Here is a 23315-nt window from a genome sequence, read left to right as displayed (position 1 = left end):
AAAGCAACTCTTGAGGTCCCTGGGAGAGGGTCTCCAAATCGCATTTTTGGGAAGCTGGAAAATTTGCAGGGAGCCACGTTACAAGGGGGGGTGTCTTTTTTTGCAACTGAATAAAGGAAAATAAAACTTTGGGGCACCCGAACATACACACACACACACTAAGTGAGGAAACAGAACATACCCGCAAGTCTTAAAATATCTTGTTTTCAAAAAACACAACAACAACGAAACCCTTCGATATTTTTTTTTTTGCAGCGCGAAATGAAATAATCGCCCAAAGCGCAGAGAAGGCGCCGCGTTTGGGAACCCAGCAAAGGCGAGCGAGGAGAGCCCGAGACGCCGCTTCTCTCTCCGGCCCCAAACAAGGCGACAGGAGGAGAGTTTTCGCACACATGCAAATACACAAAGAGAGATACAGAATGGGAAAGAAGTACTTACTGATCTCCATACTCTGAAACAAAGACCGTTTGCAGTTGCATGTACAGGAGACATTGGGCTGGCTGGCTCCGGTTGTGCTGTTGAGACCCATCAAGTTATACATTTAAAAAAGAAGCGGAGAAACAAAGGACGGGAAGACTTCAGGGGTCTCTCCGGGCAGCACAACATAAAGACGGGATCTTCCTTCCAGGGGTTCGGCGGCGGAAGAAGAAGAAGAGTAGTGGGGGGGGAAAGGGAGGGGGGCAAATATAATTGATTAAAAAAAAACCCTTTGGAGAGGAAGGAAGGAATGGGGGTGGGGGACACGCACCCTCCAAAAATAAATTTCACAGGGTGCGGGGGGGGGGAGGGATTCAAGTTTAAGGGGGAAAATCGGGAGCACTAGAGAGAGGAGATCTCAGCTCTCAGCTCTGCGGCTGGCCCCCTCCCCTCCATTGCCCCCCAGCCCCAGAAGTTCGCGGACAGAGCCGGGTGGGAAAGGGACTTGCTACTTTCTCTCGGTGTGTGCCTCCCTCTTTCTCTCGCCTGCCCAGGCAAGATCTTAGTAACTCCCTCCTCCTCTTCTCCCCCCCCCCCTCGCACTCCTCCTCCTGCTCCTCCTCCTCCAACCCCTCCGCCCCCGCCCTTTGCTCCTCATTCAAGTCCAAGGAGATCCAGTTTCATAGGGGAAAGAGGAGGGGGGAGAGCAGACAGACGGGGTGACGTCAGCGCTAGACTGGTGCTGCCCTTTCCAGCGGGCGGGGCGCGAGCGGCGCAGAGGGGGCGGAGGGAGCCGTAAGGGAAGAGGCGAGGGCGGGCGGGGGAGGTTGGCAGAGGGAGGGAGGAGGCGCGGGAGCGACAGGGCCTGCTACCCAGTCGCAGGCGGCGTTTGTCTTTCAGCCCCGCCCTCCTCCAAGGCTCGGCGCTCCACCTCTTAAAGGCAAACGCGCGCCGAGCTTTTCCCCTTCGGAAGGTGCTTCTCCGAGGAACCGACAGAGGGAGATGGGCTCCTCGCTGGTAGAGCAGCGATAAGGTCCTTATTTGTGAGCGGCGGACGAGGCTTTCTTAAGGTGCTCCAAGTGCTCACCCCCGGCGTCAAGGAGGCACAGTTAATATATTGCTAAGTGATGTGAGCGGTTTGCAAGAGCTGACCATGCCCGGAAATTGGGGATCCTCTGCAAAGTGATTTTTTTGGGTTTTTTTGCACCTCTTCTTAGTTTATGTTAATGAATCTGGTTTCCATCGGGACTGAGCTGGAGCGAGCGAGCCTGTGTGTGTCTTAGAGCGACATGGCTCCTATACATCTTATCCTTGTCTTCTCAGAAATCAGTTCCATTGAGCTTAGGTAAAGGTAAAGGGACCCCTGACCATTAGGTCTACTCGTTACTGACTCTGGGGTTGCGGCGCTCATCTCGCTTTATTGGCCGAGGGAGCCGGCGTACAGCTTCCAGGTTGTGTGGCCAGCATGACTAAGCTGCTTCTGGCGAACCAGAGCAGCGCATGGAAACGCCGTTTACCTTCCCACCGGAGCGGTACCTATTTATCTACTTGCACTTTGACGTGCTTTCGAACTGCTAGGTTGGCAGGAGCTGGGACCGAGCAACGGGAGCTCACCCCATCACTGGGATTCAAACCGCCAACCTTCTGATCGGCAAGTCCTAGGCTCTGTGGTTTAACCCACAGCGCCACCTGCGTCCCTACCTTCTGGGAAATGGGTATGGGGCTAGGGCTAGGGTTATTGCAGCAGTAGCAAGCGAGGCTCTTCGGATGGGCAACCTCCGTCGGCTGGGTTTCGTTTGCAAGGGAGGGGAGGGGAAAAGCAGTCCCGAAAGAGGTTCAGTTGTGACGAGTCAACAGGCATCATGGCCATTTCTTTTCTTTCTTTCTTTTTAAATTCTTTTTATTCAGTTTCAATTTCCATACACACACAGAGAAAAACAAAAACATTTAACAAAACCAAAAAAAGAAAAAGAAAAAAAAGAAAAAAGACTAGTACATACATCAATTGACTTCCTTCCCTACTGATTTCCGGTTTCTAATTTTAGAAATTTCATCTTTTACAGCTGGTATTGGTTATGTGGCCATTTCAGTAATTAAAAAAAAAGGACAAGTGTGGAAGAAACGGGAGGGGGGAGATAAATATTGCACTAGCGACCTGTCCCCCTGTGGATCCAGTTGCACTTGTCCTTATAAAAGCCTTGATCCAGCTTACCTCTAGCTGTTGCTTTTGTTCCTTGGAAAGGCACCCTTTGACTGACTGCAGGTCCTGTATCTTTCTTCCCCCACAAGAAAAGCCTCACACCATACATTTAAAGTACATATTCAACACACGTTTAAAGCACAAGCCTTCCTCCAAAGGATCCTTGGAACCTCAGTTTGCTAAAGGTGCTGGGGATTGTAGTGCTTGTGATGGGGAAACTACAATTCCCAGGGTTCTTTGGGGGAAGCCATGTGTGTTAAATTAATACAACGCTGCCTCTGAAGATGGTTAGGAAACTTCAGCTGGTGCAGAATTCAGCAGGCAGGTTGCTCACTCGGGCAAAACAGTCTAGAAGAGCACATTACGCTAATCCTGGCCAGACTGCACTGGCTGCCAATTAGTTTCTGGGCCCAATTCAAAGTGCAGGCTTTGCATGCAGAAGGTCTCAGGTTCAATCCCTGGTATTCCGTCACTGGTAGGGCTGAGACATCTGCCTGGAACCCAGTAGAGCTACTGCCAGTCAGTGAGGACAGAGGGATCATTAATCTGACTTGGTGTAAGGCAGCTTCCTATGTTTGGCATCAAGACTGAGTGAGTGAAAAGCTGAATGAAAGCTCATGTCACGGGATGTGCATTTGTTTTATGCTGCCACGTGACTCTTTGCTGTAACAACTTGCATTATGCCCCTTACAAGACATCAGAGTATAATTAATGAGGGCAAGTAAAGGTAAAGGGACCCCTGAACATTAGGTCCAGTCGTGACCGACTCTGGGGTTGCGGCGCTCATCTCGCTTTATTGGCCAAGGGAGCCGGCGTACAGCTTCCGGGTCATGTGGCCAGCATGACTAAGCCGTTTCTGGTGAACCAGAGCAGTGCACGGAAATGCCGTTTACCTTCCTGCTGGAGCGGTACCTATTTATCTACTTGCACTTTGACGTACTTTCGAACTGCTAGGTTGGCAGGAGCAGGGACCGAGCAACGGGAGCTCACCCCATCGTGGGGATTCAAACCGCCGACCTTCTGATTGCCAAACCGCCGACCTTCTATTGGCCGAGGGAGCTGGCGTACAGCTTCCAGGTTGTGTGGCCAGCATGACTAAGCCGCTTCTGGCGAACCAGAGCAGCGCATGGAAACGCCATTCACCTTCCCGCCGGAGTGGTACCTATTTATCTACTTGCACTTTGACGTGCTTTCGAACTGCTAGGTTGGCAGGAGCTGGGACCGAGCAACGGGAGCTCACCCCGTCACTGGGATTCAAACCGCCGACCTTCTGATCGGCAAGTCCTAGGCTCTGTGGTTTAACCCACAGCGCCACCCGCATCCCTTGTAATGAGGGCAAGAGGACCTCTTAAAATGTCTCATCTTTCAAAAAGAATTTTGAGCTCTTCAAATTATAAAGTATGCATTTCTCTGTAGCCTAGGAATCGCATTTTCATATTTGGATGCCATAAATGTGTGCATATTTTTTTTTGTCATACAACAACTCACAACCAACATGCAAGTCAAATGTTCAGAGTTCCAACAGCATGGTGCTCATTGAGAGATCCGTTTTTTAAGATAGTTAGCAATGGGCCAACTATGTAGGTATGGCTGGCTTGCAAATATCAGAAGGAAGGTAAATTTAATTCACAGTGGCCAGCTAGCACACTTTGTAGCACACCGGAAACTCCTATCTAGCACAACAGGTACAAGTGATGGGCTAAAGTCCAGCTGTTGTCAACAGCATTGGGTCACACTACAGCACTTTGGGTAATATGTGAGAGCCAATCTATGCCTGAAGTAGAATGAGGGGATAGACTGGAGTGGTAGAATTCTGGGATGAACAGATGAGATGTCATATTTTTGAATCTCCCTGTGTGTGTGTTTTGAGTGGTCTGAAAGTTTATAATGGTGTGATTATATCGTTTTATTTATAACTAGCAGCCACATGCCCAGCATTGCTTGGAAAACTAAGAATCCCCCACCCCCCACCCCAAATCAGTACTGTTTTGAAAGGTTCAGCCTGTCATCTTCATTCAAAATGGGGTCCATTTGCATCCAAACTTAAGATAGCAACCTGCTCTTGATCTCAGGAACCATTATGCAAAATTTGGTGACAATTATCTTAAGAGTTGCCTAAATGCATAGGGAACAGACAAACAAACTTGCAAAATATATAGTAGATAACAGATGCCCTGGGAAAAGCAGTATAAGTAACAACAACCACCACCAACATCTTTTGGAAGCCACCCAGAGTGGCTGGGGCAATTTAGTCAGATGGGTGAGGTACAAATAATAAAAAAATATTAATAGTATTTTTAATTTAGTATTCATAACATTTCCCCTGATATTTACTATACGTGAGGATCATAGCTGTCAAGTGTCCCTTATTTGAAGGGACAGTCCCTTATTCCAATGCCATGTCCCGCCGCTGTCCCTTATTGATGGATGTCCCTTAAATGTCCCTTAAATGATGTCCCTTAAATTTCAAAGGAAGCAGCTCTTCTTCCTCCCTCCCTCCCTGCCGGCCAGGGAGGAGGGAGGCTCCAACTGTGTTGCTTGGCTGTGTTGCTCACCCAATAAGAAGTCTAAGAATGACTGGGGGGTGGAGCTTGCATGCCTTGTGCTGATCAAATCGGCTGCGTTCCCTGGGGACTCGCCTTTGCTCAGCGCTTCCCAGCGGAGAGGTGACAGTGTTTTTTCTTGAGGCTTCGTTTGGCTGCTGGCTGGGCTTTCTGCCTTTGGCTCAGAGGGGCTCAGAAGTTGAACATACCTGTGCTGAGTGCTTGGATCAGAATCGGATGGATATGTCATCGACAGCCCACTCACCCTTGCCGGCGAAAAGTTCTGTCTGGAGCGGGGGCACATGGTGGGGGAAAAGGAAAGGAGATCTCGTGGGAGGGGGGGAGGCTGTGTGTGTGTAGCTAGTTAATGCAAGCTGAGGGGTGTTTTGAATGCTGGATGCCATTTTGTTGCACGTGCTGCTGCAAACTTTGCAGTGCAAAGCCAGGCCGCAGAGCCATCTTAAGTTGAGGCTGCATAGGCCTTGTGGTGCATGTGATTCAGATTCTATTCAGTTGAACCTCTGGTTACAAAGTTGGTTGGACAGTGTTCTCGCAGCTACCAGCATGAGTTTGACCAGACTGCAGGAGGACAGGAAGACAGGAGTGCCTAGAACAGGTGAGGCTGCAGGTCCCTTATTTTCCCTTATTTTGGCTGCTGGTCCCTTATTTTCAAGGCTGCTGGTCCCTTATTTTCAAATCTGTAAGTTGACAGCTATGGTGAGGATGTTTTTTTTTAAGGGCGCAGTCCCATACTCACCTGAAATTGAGCCCCCATTGGTCTCAATAAGGCTTACAGTACTTCCGTGCAGACATATATAACATGGTAGTGTAAATAGGTGTGCGTTTTTAAAAAATGCAAACTCCCATCTACAGTTTTTTTTAGGTGGTGCAGTCCAGAATTCTACTGCCTCAGGCTACCAGCTCGTTCTGTGTAATGTGCAGGTTGGTCAGGGAAGCTAGAGGCAGAAAACTACTGGGACCAGTACTGGCATGGGGTCCCAAAATGCTTTTTCTGGGGGGTGGGGTGGTAGAGCTGTGTGACAGCCTGGTGACAGCCACAGATCGCTGGCTGGAGACATGGGGAGAGAAAGACTGTAGAGAGACCCAGTCTCTTCTTGTAAGTTTAAAAAATAAACAACAACAGAAGCAAACCACAGTTACCTTGCTCTTAGCAGACAAGTGCACCCGGGATAAAATAACCCCGGAAATGATGCCTATCTTTGTGCTAAGATTTAGTCCAAAATTATTTCTGTCCACCCTTAGCTGAGAAATAAACCTGTCGGAAGAAAGGCATGTATAATAAAAAAAAAAATTGCTGATGTAAGCTCAGCCATAGCAGTGCGAACAAGCTGCTAAAATACTTGGCAAATCCTGTTACTCAGAGATAAAGACAGCTTTGGGTTCTCTTGTAAAAAGAAGGGAATGGCTCCTCCATAATTCTTCATAGCTATGATTTGCTGCTTGCAAATAGTTAAAGGGTCTTTATCTTGCTCTTTCTCCCCCTAGAGAACCAACAATGCCAAATGTGCAAAAGTACAAGGTGATTTTTTTTTTTAAAGGGCTCATAATGAAATGGCATGGAAAAACCCCCCAAATTACTTGCAAGCCTACGGAAATTATGAAGCACCAAGCATGGTCTTTCTTAATGTTAAGTGTGAACTTTCATTGCCTTCCGTGGAAAATGGGATTTAAAAATAGTATTAAACAAGTTTCTAACAGTCTCCCAAGTTTGTTTGGAAACTGGCTCTCGCTGATGAAAAGGCTTTTTTGAACATGAACAGACTCCCAGAAGATTGTTTAATCTTCACACTTTTGCCACCTGACAGTCTATGCCCAGCTTCAACAATACTTGATAATCCGGTGGGGATGAGACGAAAAGTCTTGTATCACAGAGAACAAATGTGATTTAAGAAGCTTAGCAGCTGAAAGGTTGTGAATTATCTTAGGGCTAGAGAGCAAAGAGGGAAACTTACTAGGTGACTCTTAACGGGCTCTCAGGTGAGGTTCCTCCACCATCCCTCTGCGGCAAAGCTGAACACCGACTGAATCGAAAGCAACTGATTGCAGTTAAGGCAAAATGTTGGCACTCACATCCACCAACGCTATGCCAATTCATTCCCAACTTATAGACACTGAGAATTAATGGGACATAAATTTGTCAATGCCAATTTGAAATCTAGGTTTGATTTTTTTAAAAAATGGGAAATGTTTGAATTTGAAATTTATTATTTTTAAAATTGTTGTTTATGGCTGGACTTAAGTGCCACACTATTACAAATACTCTGTGTAAGCATATCGGCTTTCCAGACTGAATGATGCTCCCCTTCCGCCCGCTCAGTTTTAGGGGTTTTCCTGACACCCCCCCCCCCAGGCAAGCCAACTGTGGTTGGCACAGAGGGAGGAGAGAGGGGGGGAAAGCCCTTTTGTACAAGCAGAAGCCCTTGCAAGGGGCTTCATTAGGCAAATTCCATCCATGTTTCTAGAAAAAAACCAATCCGTGAACAGAGTTCAGAAAAATGGCAACCAAACTGATCACAGGGCTGGAGAGACTTGAAGGCCTGCAACGTATTGGAGCTTTTTCACTTAGAGAAAAGGCTGAGAAAGAGGAGACCCGATAGAGGTGACTAAAATTGCGCATGATGCAGAGAAAGTGTGTACAATACGCAATAATTAAATCCTGGAGCCATCCAGAGAATGTGGAAAGATTCGTCATTAAAATGGTTGGGGTATATTTGGATCCTCTGGCTCAGGCAATGAAAGGTCTTGGAGCTTCTCTGGTTCACTGGACATACTCATTTCAGGCAGCGAACAGAGCACCGTCCTCCCAACAGCTTCTCACCACTCCTCAGTATCTGCTGCCTGAGGTGGTTGCTGCACCCTGCCTAACGGTAGGGTCAGTCCTGCAGCATGCCAGAACCTCCGGTGCTTTAAGTAGCAAGGTCCGCTGCCCCCCCCCCAGGGGAAAAACTAGGCTTTATTTCACCTGGGTCAGAGACCCAGTTTGGCACACGCCACCATGGGCAGAGGGGGCAGCTGCCCTCCCCAAATCAAGTAACCAAATAAAAATACTGAACTGATCAATTGTGTCGCAGATAGCTTGGTTCTGCCCCCACCCCCCAGCATAAAGCCTGCCCTCCTAAAATAAATCCTGCCCACACACATTTGCGTACACACACATAGAGGCTGGGAGCCTCAGTGGTACCCTTCTGTGGCGTCACCTGGGCCAAAAAATCCAGCTAGTCCCCTTGTATCTATGGCACCCAAAAAACATCCCCATGACAAGAGACGGAAGCTGGTGTTCTCTTTCTGCATTGGTTCTCCACTTCCCAGGACTACTAATTCTTGGAAGCCATGTTGAAAATCTGTCAAGAACAATGGGAACAGGGATTTGTTTCAGTTTGGGGCCAGCTCCCCAAAATGGTTTCTTCAGGCTTGTCCTCTGTGACCATTGCCACCAATTATACTGAATTGTACCATTGGTCTATCTCGCTCAGTACTGTCTACACCAGGCATCCCCAAACTCGGCCCTCCAGCTGTTTTGGGACTACAACTCCCATCATCCCTAGCTAACAGGACCAGTGGTCAGGGATGATGGGAACTGTAGTCCCAAAACACCTGGAGGGCCAAGTTTGGGGTGCCTGGTCTAGACACTTACTGGTAGTAGCTCTGTAGGGGCAAATTGAACCCATGGCCTTCTGTGATCAAAGCAGGAGCTGTACCTCTGAGCTACAGCACACTGCTCCGTTGTATGCAAAACTCTCTCCCCCCCCCTGCACCCTGTCCTTCCCCCTCCCTGCTCTTCATCCTTGGCTTTGACCCCACACCTCACCTCTTGGCTATGCTTGCAATTTAAAGCAATTGGCTGACCAGAGAGCCCCAGGCTAGAACCTTAGAGCAATCGTGTTCTGAGCGAAATCCAAACCATATTAATTCATATACCGCCAGCACATGTCTTCACACTTACAGTATGGGGCTGAGTCATAAATAAGTCACTGTGTTAACAAGACACATTTGCTCACGTTTCATCGGAAACCATTAAACGGTGACCTACTTACACTAACCTTGCCATTAACCATCAAGAAGGCCTCTCCGTCTTCTGTGTGGGGCCTTGTTGCTATTACGCGTGAAACAGGTCCGGGTCGTGCTACAGACCCTCTCTTGCTCCTAAATCAGTGGCAATCCAGAGATTCAGGCAGCAGCATTTCCCAGTCTTATTTGGAGATTCTGGGGACTGAACCCAGATGCACTGCCACTGAGATACAGCCTTCCTCCTGCTTCATCAACCTCTGCGGAGGAAGAATAGAATAATAGGAGCACTGCCATGTTTGAGAGGAGCTCGTGCCCCACCCTGGTCACCCCACCACTGTTACTACGCTTCCTTTTGCCCATGGCCATGGCCAGATTTAGGTTTGATGAGGCCCTAACCTACTGAAGGGAATGGGGCCCTTTATATGTCCAGCTGTCCTTTGTCAACAACAAAGTGTCGCTGTTTTTTGTGTTGAATATATGCTACATGGTAATTTATGGACCTAATATATATCTAAATCCATTTGCAGCTGTTGCTGTATGTAGATTTTGTTTTATTCATTTTTATGTACATCCAGGGTTTTCTTCCTTTAATTTTTTTGGGGGCTCCCAAGAGAGTGGGGCCCTAAGCTATAGCTTGTTTAGCTTATATGCAAATCTGGCACTGCCCATGCCTGCCTCACACCTCTTCGCCCGCCCCACTTTCTCCCCTTCCCACATTGCCCTGATCCCTCAATTTTCAGGTGGCAGCAGGGAAGTATTTTCTTTTCCTTTTCTTTTAAGGACCATATTTCTTCCACATGAACCAACTGGACCCAGCATTCACCATCTGAGGCCCTTCTCTGTGATCTTCCACCAAGGGAGATGCAGAAGGTGACAAGATCCAAATGGGTCTTTTTAGTGGTGGCTCCTCACTTCTGGAATGCTGTCAACAGGGAGGCATGTCTGGCACTATCTATCTATTTTTAGGCACAAGACAAAAAAAAATTATGTTTCTTTTTACCCAGATTTTTGGCCCTTAATTCAGACCTCTTGCTTGCTTGTCTTTTAGTGGTTTATGTTGTATTACCTTTATATGTGTTTGTGCGTTATGAATGTGGTTTTAGGTTTTCAGTTTCTGTTGATTTTCTTAATATTGGTTTTAATGTTTGCATCATTATTGTAAGTCATACCGCATCTACACCAGCCCATTACAGTTGCTGCAACAAGCAGAAAAGCCATTAAGTGGTCAGGCAAGACCCTCAGCAATTTTCTGCGGGTAACAAATCTAGACAATAAGCTATTTCAGACAGCCGGTCTGTTCAAAAACGCTTTTTGACTAATTTTGCTACGTTTGGACTTGGGAAGATGATGAAATATTTCAAGAAGGGGCTGTTTTATGACATCAGAGAAAGATAAACCCACATTTCCTGTGCTTCTGTCAGGTGTGGTGGGACAATCACTGGGTAGCAGATACTGGCAGGCAGCAATCTCAGACAGTTCACGTGTCCAAACACAGAATAGTTGAACAGACTGGTGGTGTGAAAGTGCCATATTTCAGAATCTGCTACTCCTCTGTGCTTTCCCTCCCTTTTCTTGCCAGAAGTGGGAGAGGCAGATGTCATATGTCTTAGTTGTTGTTTAGTCGTGTCAGACTCTTCGTGACCCCATGGACCAGAGCACGCCAGGCACTCCTGTCTTCCACTGCCTCCCACTGCAGTTTGGTCAAACTCATGCTGGTAGCCTCAAGAACACCGTCCAACCATCTCATCCTCTGTCATCCCCTTCTCCTTGTGCCCTCCATCTTTCCCAACATCAGGGTCTTTTCCAGGGAGTCTTCTCTTCTCATGAGGTGGCCAAAGTATTGGAGCCTCAGCTTCACGATCTGTCCTTCCAGTGAGCACTCAGGGCTGATTTCCTTAAGAATGGATCGGTTTGATCTTATGTCTTAGTTACCGACTGATAAAGTCTACAGTATGTACATGTCAGTATCTTTCATAGGAACATAGGACGTTGCCTTATACTAAGACCATTGGTCCACCAAGCTCATTATTTTCTACCATTATTTTCTGACATCAGCTCTCTAGGATTTCAGGGAGAAGACATTTGGAGATGATGATGATGATGATGATGATGATGATGATGATGAAGAAGAAGAAGAAGTTGTTGTTGTTATTTATACCCCGCCCATCTTGCTGGGCTTCCCCAGCCACCCTGGGCAGCTTCCAACAAATTATTAAAATACAGTAATGCATCAAACATTAAAAGCTTCCCTAAACAGGACTGCCTTCAGATGTCTTCTAAAAGTCCGGTAATTGTTGTTCTCTTTGACATGTGGTGGGAGGGTGCCACTACGGAGAAGTCCCTCTGCCTGGTTCCCTGTAACTTGGCTTCTCGCAGTGAGGGAACCGCCAGAAGGCCCTTGGTGCTGGACCTCAGTATCCGGGTAGAACGATGGGGTTGGAGACGCTCCTTTAGATATACTGGACCAAATGCTGTGGATTGAACCTGGGATCTTTGGCATGCAGAGCAGCTGCTACACCACTGACCTAGTTGAATCTCAGCGGGCTGACACAGAGTGAACATGTGCTCTACCAGTGAGCTATGACCAGGGCCACTGTATATATTAATTTATCAGGATTTATAGACCACTTAATCACCAAAAATCTCAAATCCATCTACATAATGGATGGATGGCGGCTAACAGATGGAGGTTGAATCCTGACAAGACAGAAGTACTGTTTCTGGGGGGCAGGGGGCGGGCGGGTGTGGAGGATTCCCTGGTCCTGAATGGGGTAACTGTATCTCTGAAGGACCAGGTGCGCAGCCTGGGAGTCATTTTGGACTCACAGCTGTCCATGGAGGCGCAGGTCAGTTCTGTGTCCAGGGCAGCTGTCTACCAGCTCTACCTGGAATACAGGCTGAGACCCTACCTGCCCGTAGACTTTCTGGCATTCACCAATAGCTAGGCAATAGCTTTCTATTACAGAGCAGTTTCTGAACAGTCTTCAGGGCTACATAGCCCCACATGGAGAACATTACAGTATTCCAAGGTTCGCCAACATTTTTAGGCCCAGGGGCATATATGGATTTTGGGAGGGATGCCATGCACACTGCCCCTTCTGGCCATTTCCCCTCCCCCCCCAATTAACCCCCTTCCTAAGAGGCAGGAAGAGAGAAAGTGTGTCTGCAGACTTTGGTTTTCCAAGGGTTCTGGGTAAAAGCCAGATGCAGAATTCAACCGAACCTTGAAAAGCCCAGAGGTTGAGGGAATAGGGAAAGAGGGTCACTTTTCCTCAACTTCCTCCTTCAGTCCTATCTAGTTCTCCAGAGAGAGAAAAGTAACCAATTTCACCCATCTAATGGCCAGTGAGTGGTAAGGAGTGCTGACCCCCTGTACTATTTCATTACACGGGTAACCATCTCTCACGAAATACGGTTGTCAACTGAAAGCGGATGCCTTCTTCCCCTGCTGCCGTGTCTACAAAATTCAGGGTTTTAATTCTATCTCCGTTTAAAATGGAACTGCCAGATCTAGGCTTTGGATCCACTGACACATCTGCACCACAAATTAAGAATGAATATTTAAAAAGCCACTCTAGATGCTTCCTGTGAAACCATAAAGGCCATCAGAGAATCGTGAATGATTCATTACTATCCTTGTCATATTTCTAATCTCTTGCCCTCCAAATACACAACTGCAGTCACGCCAGTAACCCCGTCTTAAGTACACAGTTTTTTTCTACTTTTCTTGAAGTCAAAAGTCTGAATTGTATTGCACTGTTAAAAGAACCTTAGTTCCCCCTATGCACCGCAACAAGAAAAATTCTGTGTGTCTTATTCTAATACATATTGAACTTAGCCCCCCAGTTATGTGTGGAGAAAGGTTTGTGTACGCAGTGGGGTTTCTGACTTTTTATTTCTGTTACTGTTGGTACTGCTTGTTGTTGTTTAGTTGTGTCAGACTCTTCGTGACCCCATGGACCAGAGCACGCCAGGCACTCCTGTCTTCCACTGCCTCCCACTGCAGTTTGGTCAAACTCATGCTAGTAGCTTCGAGAACGCTGTCCAACCATCTCATCCTCTGTCATCCCCTTCTCCTTGTGCCCTCCATCTTTCCCAACATCAGGATCTTTTCCAAGGAGTCTTCTCTTCTCATGAGGTGGCCAAAGTATTGGAGCCTCAGCTTCAGGATCTGTCCTTCCACTCAGGCCTGATTTCCTTCAGAATGGATACATTTGATCTTCTTGCAGTCCATGGGACTCTCAAGAGTCTCCTCCAGCACCATAATTCAAAAGCATCAGTTCTTCGGCGATCAGCCTTCTTTATGGTCCAGCTCTCACTTCCATACATCATTACTGGGAAAACCATAGCTTTAACTATTTAAAGATGATGTCTCTGCTTTTTAGGATGCTGTCTAGGTTTGTCATTGCTTTTCTCCCAAGAAGCAGGCGTCTTTTAATTTTGTGACTGCTGTCACCATCTGCTGTGATCATGGAGCCCAAGAAAGTAAAATCTCTCACTGCCTCCATTTCTTCCCCTTCTATTTGCCAGGAGGTGATGGACCCAGTGGCCATGATCTTAGTTTTTTTTATGTTGAGCTTCAGACCATATTTTGCGCTCTCCTCTTAATTCCTCCTCACTGTTTTTGACAATTCCCCAAGGTTCAGGAGCTGCAGCGTGTGGAGCTGCTATTAGAAGGGGCAGGGAGAGATTCCCCCCCACACACACAAAAGGTGCTAAAAAAGGACACCTCGGTGTCCGGGCAGAACGATGGGGGTGGAGACGCTCCTTCAGGTATACTGGGCCGAGAATGGTTTTTGTGCAAACAGTGAAGTCTCTGGAAGCGATTGGGTAAGCTGCTTTGGAGTCAGAGTTGGGCAGAGGAAACAGAAGAGGGAGTAGAAGAAGTCTGAGCAGTGGGACCCTAGAAAAGGAAAAACGGAAGAGGGACTAATCTAAGAGGATTTAGGTGGAGGCCAGAAAGAAAGGCAAACTGGGAGAGATAAATTGTCTGACTATGGTGCTGAGGGGAGTGTGGCTCAAACCAGAACTTTGGATCTTCCACCAGCCAATCAGATAAAGCCCTAGAGGGCAAGGGTGTCCTCAAGGCTGCAGTGCTGGCCTGAGTGCTGTCAGTCAGATTACTGTCCATGCTGGCTCTTGGGAGTTGTAGTCCAACACCAGCTGGAGAGCCGTAAGTTTCCCCACATCCCTGCTATAAACCCTGTTCCTTCCTAGTTTGGTCTGGCAGTCTGAACCGCTTTTCCTCATTAACTGCAGCTTGCCTTTATCTGGCTGGAAGTGTGGGGATGAGATTTAGCTTGAATTGGAGGATGATCAGATAGGAGGTGATGGAGAAGACTGCCCTGCTACCACAATGGAGACCGCCCTTGGCAGATCCAAGGTTTTTGCCTCCTAAGGATCCTCGGCACCCTTAAACTACAGTTCCCAGGATTCTTTGGGGGGGCGGTGGTGGCAGGGGGACACAGACCATGGCTGCTTAAAATGGCACAATAGTGCTTCAAATGTACAGGGCAGATGGAACTTTAGCAGCTCAGCTCAGTGGTAATAATAATAGTTATTATTATTATTATTATTATTATTATTATTATTACTCCACCCTCCCCAGCCAAGACCAAAATACAACTAAAAGAACAAGATTAAAATACAACATTAAAACATTAAGAGGAGAAAGGAGGAGAAAGGAAAAAAGAAAGAGGGGGAGGGAATCAAATTGATTCTAAGCCAAAGGCCAGGCGGAACAACTTTTGTCTTACAGGCCCTGCGAAAAGAAATCAGATCCTGCAGGGCCCTGGTCTCATGAGACAGAGCGTTCCACCAGGCCGGAGCCAGTGTTGAAAAGGCCCTGGCTCTGGTTGAAGCTAATCTTACTTCCTTAGGGCCTGGGGCCTGTAGGGTGTTGCTATTTATGGACCTTAAGGTCCTCTGCGGGGCGTACCAGGAGAGGCGGTCCCATAGGTACGTGGGTCCTAGGCCGTGAAGGGTTTAAAAGGTCAAAACCAGCACATTAAATCTGACCCTGTACTCCACTAGGAGCCAGTGCAGCTGGAAAAGCACTGGGTGAATATGCTCCCATGGCAGAGACCCTGTGAGGAGCCTCGCTGCAGCATTCTGTACCCGCTGGAGTTTCTGGGACAGCTTCAAGGGCAGCCCTGCGTAAAGCGAATAACAGTAGTCAAGCCTGGAGATGACCGTCCGCATGGAACACTGTGGCCAGGTCGGGGCGGGAAAGGTAAGGGACCAACTGCTTGATGTGGCGAAGGTGGAAAAATGTCGCCTTAGCTGTTGCTGTAACCTATGCCTCCATGGAAAAGGAGGTGTCAAGGATTACACCCAAACTCTTAACGGAAGGCAATGGCACTAATTGGGCCCCCGCAAGAGAAGGGAGTTCATCCCTCATCCCCGTGCCATCCCGACCCAGCCATAGGACCTCTGTCTTCGAAGGATTTAGTTTCAATCAGCTCCCACAAAACCATCCAGCCACAGCTTCCAAGCATCTGGTCAGTGTGCTTTGCCCACAGAAGGCCCCAGATTCAAATCCTGACATCTCCTGGAAGAGGCCCCCTGCCTGAAACCCTGGAGACTGGCTGCCAGTCAGTGTTGACAATACTAAGCTAGATGAAGCATTGGTCTCCGTGTTGATATAAGGCAGCATCTTAAGGAGGTGGGAAAGATAGGAGACCCTGGAAAGCTGCTGCCCGTGCAGACAGTTCTGCGGTAAGTGGACAAATAACCCGACTGCATCATATTAAATAGGGGCAGCTGCAGGGAGGGCGAACGTGCATCTGTGGAAAGCCTTCTTGTTCCAACCTTGCAGCACACTCAGAAAATGAAAAACGGTGGCACTTCTGAGTCACTCTCATTTGCTAACATATTAAAATACACGCCGCTATAGCTATTTTCAACAGGGATCCATTATCGCTGTAGGTAGGCTGCTCTTCCCCCATTCAGCTGTGAAATTCTCTTTGTAAAAGAGGAGAGAGGAAAACAAGGTCCCAAATTGGCAACAGGTACTTGTCGCGCACACCTTTCCCTCCTGCTTTAATTAACAGCCTCGGCTTTGCAACCCAAGCGCCAAAGAGAAAGGGTGGCGGAGGGAAACTGCGGGGCTCTCTTCTCTTTGCAATTGTCTGGGGCAGCTTTTCAGAGGGGCAGCTCTCGGAGCACCGCGCTCCTCCTTCTCCTCCTCCTCCGGGAGTTATTAATTTAAGCGCCGGGAAGGTGCGAGCCTTAAGTTCAGCTTGCACGGCTGCAAACGGCCTCCTGCAACTCGTCGTTGCTTTTGCACCGGCCCTCGATTTGCAGCCCGAGGGGCTATTCGGAGTTCGCGCTGCTCTGGGGGGGGGGGGGTAGCAAAGACACACATCCCGCCCCAAACAAAAGCAAGCAAACTCCAAACAAAACAAGCCTTATCTGTGGGTGCTTAGCGCGCAGTTTCCTGCTGTCTCCTCCTAAATACCTGGAGAGGAAATAGCGCAAGGTAAACAGTGAGATGGCTCCACTTTGCACCATATAATTAGGGCTCTCTCCGTATCCAAGGGGGGGGGGGACTGGCGGCGGGAGGAGGAGGAGGAGGAAGCGGACCACAATGTCGTCTGTCACTTTAAGGCGTCTCCAGAGACGGCGCAGCGGTGGATTCCAGACGTGGTTTAGATATCGCAGACGGGGCTTTTCCGTCTGGACATGCAAATAACACCTTCTCTATCCCGCCCCCGGGGGGGGGGGGGCAACCCTCCGCCAATGGAAAGTTCAGATCTTTCAGGTGGAAGGTTCTCTCCCCCGCACCGCCGCCGCCCCCCCCCCCGCACGGGGAGCAAAGGGAACTAATCAGCACCGCCGGAGAATGGAAGGACTCAGCTGTCTGGGTGCGGGGATTTTGCAAGCCACGTGGTCGAGGAGGGAGACAGCGGAGGGGGGGGGCGTCTATAGAGGCAGACACAATTCATTACCCAGGCAATCAGAACGGTTGTAAAAAGAGGAGGGGGGTCTGCTAACCTCAGGTTGACCCGATGCTATCACAAAGGAACAAACAGCTTCCCTTTCTTTCTCTCTCTCTCTCTTTCCCTGCCCCACGACAGCCAGGCACGTTAAAGGGCCAGGCCGCAGCGATTTGCTTTTACGTGCATGCAGAAGCTGCATTCTCGCTTTTGTTTGCTCAGCAAGAGAGTGAGAAGGGGGCGGCAAAGATTCCCCCCACCCCCAAAGCTACGACGGTTTCCCAGGTGGCGCGTGAAGTTCAACGCACGGCTGGATCTTCTCGCCTTGCCTTTATTTAATTCGAAAGGAAACACCGTTGGCCTTCTTTTAATACGTCGGTCTCTTTTCTATCTTTAAGATGCACCACCAGCCACAAAAGAAGTCGAGGCTGCTGCGCCTTTAATGGTCTGTCTAGCAGGGGGGCCTTTCCAGCAGGTGTCGTTTGCATGGCAAGCTAGACCTGGCGGAATCAGTGGCGTAGCGTGGGTTGTCAGCACCCGGGGCAAGGCAAGTAATTTGCACCCCCTAACCCGTGGATTTGCGCCCCCTAACCCTAACCCCCAGATGTTGCTCCCGGTGTGCCCGGCCCCCCCTGCACCCCCCAGTAGTGCAGGTGACACCAGGGATGCAATTGCACCAGCCCACCTACCATACTGATGGTCTAAGGGTCCTCCCCATTCAAAATGTATGGCATTTCTGTTTTATGTATGCATTTGAAAAAAATATTTCATCCTGCCTTTCATCTCATAGGTTTCCATGTGAGATGCAACAGGATCAGGCCAGTGGCCCCCTCTAGCCCAGCACCTGGTTCTCTCAGTAGCCAACCAGAAGATTCATCTCCTGTGAAAGCTCAAGATCACTTTGCCCTTCTGTGCTCTGATGTTGGAGGCAGAGCATAGCCTATTCCCCCATAAATTTGCCTCATCCCAAATTGATGGCCTTCGCTGCCTCCTGTGGGAGTCTAGTTTAACTAAATTCTCTCTCTCTCTCTCTCTCTCTCTCTCTCTCTCTCTCTCTCTCTGGTCTGTCTTGAATCCTCTCCAAAATTCAGCTTCCGTTGGATATCCTCAAGTTCTTTCAACACATTGTGTGTGTGGAACACCCCCCCCCCTTTGTTGAAAAACATTGTGTGAGGAGGTGGTGCGGTGTGAAAGGGAAGGGACTGTTACTGCTGAGGCATTTGCTCTGCAGGGAGAAGGGCGTAGATTCTCAGGACTTCCTGCCATCCCCTTCCTGGGTCCTATTGTCAACATTTTCAACTGCATATTATTTCATAATCTATATTTTGTATCTGTCCATATTGTTCACCGTGTTTGTTACATTATAAGTGTTATTAGATTCCTGCTGATGTTTTCCCAGTAGTGATGTATGGAAGTGAGAGCTGGACCATAAAGAAGGCTGATCGCTGAAGAATTGATGCTTTTGAATTATGGTGCTGGAGAAGACTCTTGAGAGTCCCATGGACTGCAAGAAGATCAAAGCTATCCATTCTTAAGGAAATCAGCCCTGAGTGCTCACTGGAAGGACAGATCGTGAAGCTGAGGCTCCAATACTTTGGCCACCTCATGAGAAGAGAAGACTCCCTAGAAAAGACCCTGATGCTGGGAAAGATGGAGGGCACAAGGAGAAGGGGACGACAGAGGACGAGATGGTTGGATAGTGTTCTCGAAGCTACAAACATGAGTTTGACCAAACTGCAGGAGGCAGTGGAAGACAGGAGTGCCTGGCGTGCTCTGGTCCATGGGGTCACGAAGAGTCGGACACGACTAAACAACGTTTTCATCTGCTTACAGTGGTCTCCTAAATAAATAATATTCCCCCCATTCTTTCTTATGGTTTTTGTCTTCTTGGTTCCTGAGCTTTCTGGTGTAGTTGAACAGCTTGGTTTGCTATTCCTCTCTGGTAGGGACTCTTCCTTCTTTCCATCTCTGGGCTAGTAGCATCCGTGCGGCTGTTGTTGCATACATAAAAAGTCTTTTCTGCTCCTTTGGGATGTCGGTACCAACAACTCCTAATAAAAAGGCTTCTGGTTTTTGTTTTTACAAAAGTTATTTTAAACATCTTTTTCAATGCATATATATCATTTCCCAGAAGGCTTTTATTACCGTACACAACCACCACATATGATAAAAGGTACAGTGGTGCCTCGCAAGACGAAATTAATTCGTTCCGCAAGTTTTTTCGTCTTGCGAGTTTTTCGTCTTGCGAAGCACGGTTTCCCATAGGAATGCATTGAAAATCAATCAATGCGTTCCTATGGAAATCGCCTTCAGACCAGGTCCGGGGGCAGTCTGTCCCCCGACCTCTTCTGAAGGCTGGGGGGGGGGCAAGGGCTTTTCTTCCCACCCCAGCATTTTAAAAAACCCCGGGACAGCAGAGGACTTCTCCGCTGTCCAGGGGTTTTTTTAAATGCTGGCGGGCGGCAGCGAAGGCTTCGCTGCTGCCCGCCAGCATTTTAAAATCGCCCCGGGACAGCTGAGGACTTCTCCGCTGTCCCGGGGCGATTTTAAAGCCCCCGGGAAGGCAGGCGGGGGGGGAGCAAAGACTTTCGCCCCCCGCCAGCCTTCAGAAGAGGTCCAGGACCTCTTCTGAAGGCCGGCGGGGGGCAAAAGTCTTTGCTCCCCCCCCGCCTGCCTTCAAAAGCCGTCCGGGATAGCGGGAAGCGCTTCCCTGCTATCCCGGACCGCTTTTAAAATGCTGGCGGTGGGGAGCAAAGCCTTTCGCCCCCCGCCGGCCTTCCTGGACCTCTTCTGCTCCCCACCGCCAACATTTAAAAGAGGTCCCCGGAGATTTCCCTATGGGCTTTCTTCTTGCGAAGCAAGCCCATAGGGAAAATCGTCTTGCGAAGCAACTCGCAAACGGAAAACCTTTTCGTCTTGCGGGTTTTCCGTCTTGCGAGGCATTCGTCTTGCGGGGCACCACTGTACCTTCTTTTTCTTTACATATCCAGCAGGTATTTGTACTTGTTTTATACATTTTATACCTTTCCCAGTCTGAAAGCTGAATAAAGGAAAAGGTAAAGGGACCCCTGACCATTAGGTCCTGTCGTGGCCAACTCTGGGGTTGCGACGCTCATCTTGCTTTATTGGCCGAGGGAGCCAGCGTACAGCTTCCGGGTTGTGTGGCCAGCATGACTAAGCCGCTTCTGGCGAACCAGAGCAGCGCATGGAAACGCCGTTTACCTTCCCGCTGGAGCGGTACCTATTTATCTACTTGCACTTTGACATGCTTTTGAACTGCTAGGTTGGCAGGAGCAGGAAACGAGCAACGGGAGCTCACCCCATCACAGGGATTCGAACCACCGACCTTCTGATTGGCAAGTCCTAGGCTCTGCGGTTTAACCCACAGCGCCACTACGCCCCAAATCTCTCACCCAGTGGCCACCTTCCCATGTTTTCTGTTGCTTCCCCCTTGTCCTTTAAATCATCTAGCCTTCCTTCCTTCGCCCTTGCTTGCACCTTCACATATCGTGTCAGCGTACGCCATGTGTATTGGATAGGAAGGCTTGCCCTGGCAACCTTGTCTGCTGTTCTTTGGTATGCGCTTTCCAATATTTAAATCCAATATTTAAATATTTTTCTACGAAGAGCAGTAAAATTAGCAGCATATGATTCCCCCACTAAACATCAGGCTAAGCTGCTGCCATAAATCTCTCATCCTGCTGGTTTGGGAGATGGGGGGGGGGGGAGCCTAATATTTCATTGGGAACATTTGGTAAATGTGCTTTGCCATTTTCTCAGAAACATCGAGAGATAAATAACTTTGTCTTTAATTTTACTGGTTGTGTAGGATGAATTGACCGAAATGTCAAGCTTGGGGAGTGGGGAACAAGCATTGCATTGCATATAAGCATATGTATTTAAAAATACAGATAGCTCTGCTGAATCAAAGTGGTTTCAGGATATCAGCAAATCCTTATTGTAAATAATGCATTCCAAAACGGGTGCTTTTAGGATATAATAAAAGAGGCAATGTCTTATGAACTTGAATAAAATGACAGGTAATTTTAATGGCAACCTCAGGCTGGATTGTGGGAATTCTACAGCAGTGGTACAAAAGTCATCTTTTTAGTGACGGCAGTGTCATAGAGTAGAGGGGATCACCTTGCATGGCGGATGCTGGAGGGCAAGGAATTGCAGCAAAGAGCTGTGGGTACCCTGCACACCCTAATTTAATCTGCTGCTCTCTCTGTCCCATCGCCAGTATTGGAAGTAAGACTCTACTGTCAATCTGGTGAACATCTGTATGTGGAATTGGGGTGCAGGTGGGGAGCACCGTCTTCTGTCAGGCAGCAAAATATCTTGAGCATTCTCAAATCTTTTCGAAGTCACATTGCAATAAACTTTTTTTAAAAAATGTATTTTTATTAAAGATTTTCTTGATTTACAAAAGTGTGTGCAATGTCTCTCTCTCTTGTATTCCCCCCCCCCCCCATGCAACATTTTTACAAATCAGTTTCATTTTTTGAGACATTAGGAAGAAAAGGGGGAAAGAGGTAGAGGGGGGAAAGATGGGGGGGTCAGGTGGCGATGTTTCTATTTTACTTAATATATGTAGGGTTTTTGAATCAAGGACTTGGGTTGAAGGCTCCACCCCACCATTTCTTAGAACTTTTTTTTTCCTTCCTGGCTTTTGTTTTGCTTAAATCATCTTCAAATAACAAGTGATTGTTTTTCAAGGATGAGGAGAGCTCGCAGAGCGGTGGGGGATAGTTTCAGAAGACAAACATTCATCTGGTTAAATAAAATAAAATTAAAAAAAAATATAGCATTGTCTGAGGCCAGAAGGCTTTACTTCTGGAAATCTCTTTTTGTATATTTGATACAGCTAATACATTGCCAATGTTTCCAAGGAAACGAATATGCTCCTACACTCTCTCAGAGCCAATGTTAAAACAATTCAGAACTTAATCCCAAGTTCTGCTTTTTTTTGGGGGGGGGGTGTTTCACCATACATATAATTAACATAACAATTATGACAATTTATTTATTGTTCGTTTATAAACGCATGCTAGAATTGCACCATTCACCTTGCAGGGTAAACCTGAGGCCAGCATTTGCTAGTTACAATGTAAATCTATTTTCCAAGCAATTGGGTTGGGTGGGGTAGCCTCGATATGAAATAATTGCGATAAATCTGTTATATCTATTATTCATTTGCTCATATTACTCAGCCATTTGCTCATACTGAGATTTAAATGGATGACTAAATCAGAATGGTAGAACTGTAGAGTTTGAAGGGACCCTGAGGGTCATCTAGTCCAACCCTCTGCAGTGCAAGAATCTTTTTGCCAACTTGGGGCTCAAACTCACAACTCTGAGATTAAGAGTCTCCTGCTCTACTGATGTGGTTCTTAACCATGGACAGGCTTCAGGGGGTCTGTGAACTGTGGACACAAACAGACACGTCTTCCTGTTACTTTGAAAATTGTGACAAAAAAAATCTGGTAAGGGGGGTCCATAGCTTTCATCAGATTCTCAAAGGATTTTCCTCACATGTTTAATTGGAGAAAAATCATGACTGACATTTGTTAAGGATTGGAATTTTTTATATGGACTTTTTGCATGAAAGAAAATGAACTGGTAATATCAGGATTTGAAGATTGAAATGATACTGGTTTAAAGATGATAGAATGGTTGGATTTTAAGGAATGAATATTATATGTAGCTGCAGAACAGAGAACTGGAAGTCCTTTTACTCCTTTCAGTTTTTCTTTAGTTCTTCTTTTCTTTCCCTCTTCTCTCCATCTCTCTTTTTCTGGTCTTTTCCTCTTTCTGACTTTGTTCTTTTTTTTAAGACTAAGGAGCTGTTTTATCTTAGTTTATTATTAAAAATATACTTTGTAATGGATTTGTATTTTTCTATAGCTATGAATAAGTATCCAGTGTTTTTTCCCCCTAAAAAAAAATGTTTAGGGGTACTCTTATTTTGACTTAAGAAAATCACCATTTTATAGTTCAAACCAGGAAAAATAAATACAGTAAATGGACAAAAGTACAAAGATTCACAAAATGTTTAGGGGTATGCGTACCCCTGTATCCCCCTAGAAAAAAGCACCCTGCCTGCCTGTCTATCTTTAAAGATTCTCAAAGGGATCCATGACAAAAAAGGGTTTAAAACCACTGGTCTAAATTATTCACAGCAGAAAT

At 47.4% G+C, this 23315-nt stretch overlaps 1 protein-coding gene across 3 annotated transcripts in view; it reads right to left on the bottom strand.

Moving 5' to 3' along the window:
* The window catches only part of PMEPA1 (prostate transmembrane protein, androgen induced 1), an 82073-nt gene extending 72616 nt beyond the window's left edge, over positions 1-9457 (bottom strand). The window contains exon 1 of one of the 3 annotated variants that reach the window (XM_083744659.1): positions 9222-9457. Coding sequence is in view for 2 of the 3 variants with exons in the window: in XM_083744657.1 (XP_083600783.1) it covers positions 439-541 (103 nt within the window). In the remaining variant the exon portion in view is untranslated. Of the gene's footprint in view, positions 1-438; positions 1009-9221 lie in introns of those variants that run through there. The other 2 variants (XM_083744657.1, XM_083744656.1) reach the window with 2 other exon arrangements.
* Between the last annotated feature and the right edge of the window lie 13858 nt (positions 9458-23315).

This window comes from Podarcis gaigeae (genome assembly GCF_964106915.1).
Source record: "Podarcis gaigeae genome assembly, chromosome: 6".
NCBI lineage: Eukaryota > Metazoa > Chordata > Lepidosauria > Squamata > Lacertidae > Podarcis > Podarcis gaigeae.
Note: the sequence above shows the minus strand (reverse complement) of the source record. Positions and strands in the feature narration are given on the sequence as shown.